At 44.1% G+C, this 2784-nt stretch overlaps 1 protein-coding gene across 1 annotated transcript; it reads left to right on the forward strand.

Annotated features, from left to right (window-relative positions):
• Positions 1 to 375: 375 nt before the first annotated feature.
• On the forward strand, positions 376 to 2571 carry LOC107300713 (zinc finger protein 84-like; the record flags this gene model as incomplete). Its single annotated transcript, XM_029287034.1, has 4 exons — positions 376 to 564; positions 936 to 1695; positions 1777 to 2426; positions 2503 to 2571. Coding segments are annotated over exons 1-4 (1668 nt in total), but the record flags the coding sequence as incomplete, so codon positions are not given.
• Between the last annotated feature and the right edge of the window lie 213 nt (positions 2572 to 2784).

Raw genomic sequence — 2784 nt, forward strand, 5'->3', positions numbered from 1 at the left:
CTGGAAGTCAGTGGGAAGGAAAAGGTCCCTTGGATAGCCAAAATGGACAGGCATTAATTAAACCCTTTCAGGAAGCCTTGAGTTTACTCAAAGAACCTCCAAGTAAGAGATCAGAAACATTTTTGGCCTCCTCAAGAATTCAAGGATATCAGTGTTGAAAAAACCCCACAGACTGCCTAATGTGGGAAAAATAGAGGTTGCGGATCACAGCTGATTATGCAGGAGATGATCCACCCAGTGAAAGTGACACAAATGTTTGGAGTGCGGCAAAAACTTTACTCAGAGTAGTTCCCTTATGGTTAATGGAAGGACCCATACTGGAGAGAAGCTCTACCAGACAACCCAATGTGACAAAGATTTAGCATGCACACTAATATGATAAGACACAAGAGGACTCATGCAGGACAGAAACCATATGAGTGCCCAGATTGTGGGAAACGTTTCAGTTGGAATTCCCTCCTGGTGAGACACCAGAGGACTCACACAGGAGAGAAGCCATATGAGTGTCCGGAGTGTCCGGAGTGTCCGGAGTGTGGGAAAGATTTTTCTTTGAAATCTGACTTGGTTAGACATCAGAAGACTCACACAGGAGAGAAACCATATAAATGTCATTGTGGGAAAAGTTTTAGTAAAGATTACTACCTGGTGAAGCATCAAAGGACTCACACAGGAGAGAAACCATATAATGTCATTGTGGAAAAAGTTTTAATCAGAATTCTTACCTGGTGAGACACCAGAGGACTCACACAGGAGAGAAACCCTATGAGTGTCCAGAGTGTGGGGAAAGTTTCAGTCAGAATTCCAGCCTGGTGACACACCAGAGGACTCACACAGGAGAAAAACCCTATGAGTGTCCAGATTGTGGGAAAGATTTTTCTTTGAAATATGCCCTGGTTAGACATCAGAGGACTCACACAGGAGAGAAACCCTATGAGTGTCCAGAGTGTGGGAAAAGTTTTAGTCAGAATTCCTACCTGGTGAAACACCAGAGGACTCACACAGGAGAAAAACCCTATGAGTGTTCGGATTGTGGGAAAGATTTCTCTTGGAAATCTGACCTGGTTAGACATCAGAGGACTCACACAGGAGAGAAACCCTATGAGTGTCCGGATTGTGAGAAAGATTTCTCTTCGAAATCTGCCCTGGTGAACCATCAGAGGACTCACACAGGAGAGAAACCCTATGAGTGTCCAGAGTGTGAGAAAGGTTTTAGTCAGAATTCTCACCTGGTGACACACCAGAGGACTCACACAGGAGAGAAACCCTATGAGTGTCCAGATTGTGGGAAAGGTTTCAGTCAGCATTCCACCCTGCTGACACACCAGAGGACTCACACAGGAGAGAAACCCTATGAGTGTCCAGATTGTGGGAAAGGTTTCAGTCAGCATTCCACCCTGCTGACACACCAGAGGACTCACACAGGAGAAAAACCCTATGAGTGTTCGGATTGTGAGAAAGATTTCTCTTCGAAATCTGTCCTGGTGAACCATCAGAGGACTCACACAGGAGAGAAACCATATAAATGTCATTGTGGGAAAAGTTTTAGTCAGAATTCTTACCTGGTGAGTCACCAGAGGACTCACACGGGGGAGAAACCCTATGAGTGTCCGGATTGTGGGAAAGATTTTTCTTCGAAATCTGTCCTGGTGAACCATCAGAGGACTCACACAGGAGAGAAACCATATAAATGTCATTGTGGGAAAAGTTTTAGTCAGAATTCTTACCTGGTGAGTCACCAGAGGACTCACACAGGAGAGAAACTCTATGAGTGTCCAGATTGTGGGAAAGATTTGTCTTCGAAATCTACCCTGGTGATCCATCAGAGGACTCACACAGGAGAGAAACCATATAAATGTCATTGTGGGAAAAGTTTTAATCAGAATTCTTACCTGGTGAGACACCAGAGGACTCACACAGGCGAGAAACCCTATGAGTGTCCAGAGTGTGGGAAAGGTTTCAGTCAGCATTCCACCCTGCTGACACACCAGAGGACTCACACAGGAGAGAAACCCTATGAGTGTCCAGAGTGTGGGAAAGGTTTCAGTCAGCATTCCAGCCTGGTGACACACCAGAGGACTCACACAGGAGAAAAACCCTATGAGTGTTCGGATTGTGAGAAAGATTTCTCTTCGAAATCTGCCCTGGTGAACCATCAGAGGACTCACACAGGAGAGAAACCATATAAATGTTGTCACTGTGGGGAAAGTTTTAGTCAGCATTACTACCTGGTGAAACACCAGAGGACTCACACTGGAGAGAAACCCTATGAGTGTCCAGATTGTGGGAAAGATTTCTTTTGGAAATCTGACCTGGTTAGACATCAGAGGACTCACACAGGAGAGAAACTATATAAATGTCGTTGTGGGGAAAGTTTTAGTCAGAAATCCATCCTGGTGAGACACGAGAGGACTCACACGGGAGAGAAACCCTATGAGTGTCCATATTGTGGGAAAGGTTTCTCTTGGAAATCTGACCTGGTTACACATCAGAGGACTCACACAGGAGTGGAAACCATATGAGTGCCCAGAGTGTGGGAGAGATTTCAGTAGTAGGTATAAACTTTTAAATCATGTAAAGTTAAACATAGCACAGTAACCATTCAAATGCCCAGATTATGGACAGTGTGTTGTAATAAATTCCTCTCTTATTACAGAAGAAATTCCACATGAGGAAAAATTTGATCTTGAATTTTGTTTCTTGTCACTTACTGGAAGCCTAGCTGCGAAATTATTAATTTCTTGCATGATTCTTTTTAGTCAAGCATGTTTTATTAAACATGAGGGA

This window comes from Protobothrops mucrosquamatus, unplaced genomic scaffold (genome assembly GCF_001527695.2).
Source record: "Protobothrops mucrosquamatus isolate PMUCROS unplaced genomic scaffold, P.Mucros_1.0 scaffold8099, whole genome shotgun sequence".
In the NCBI taxonomy this organism is placed as follows: Eukaryota; Metazoa; Chordata; class Lepidosauria; order Squamata; family Viperidae; genus Protobothrops; species Protobothrops mucrosquamatus.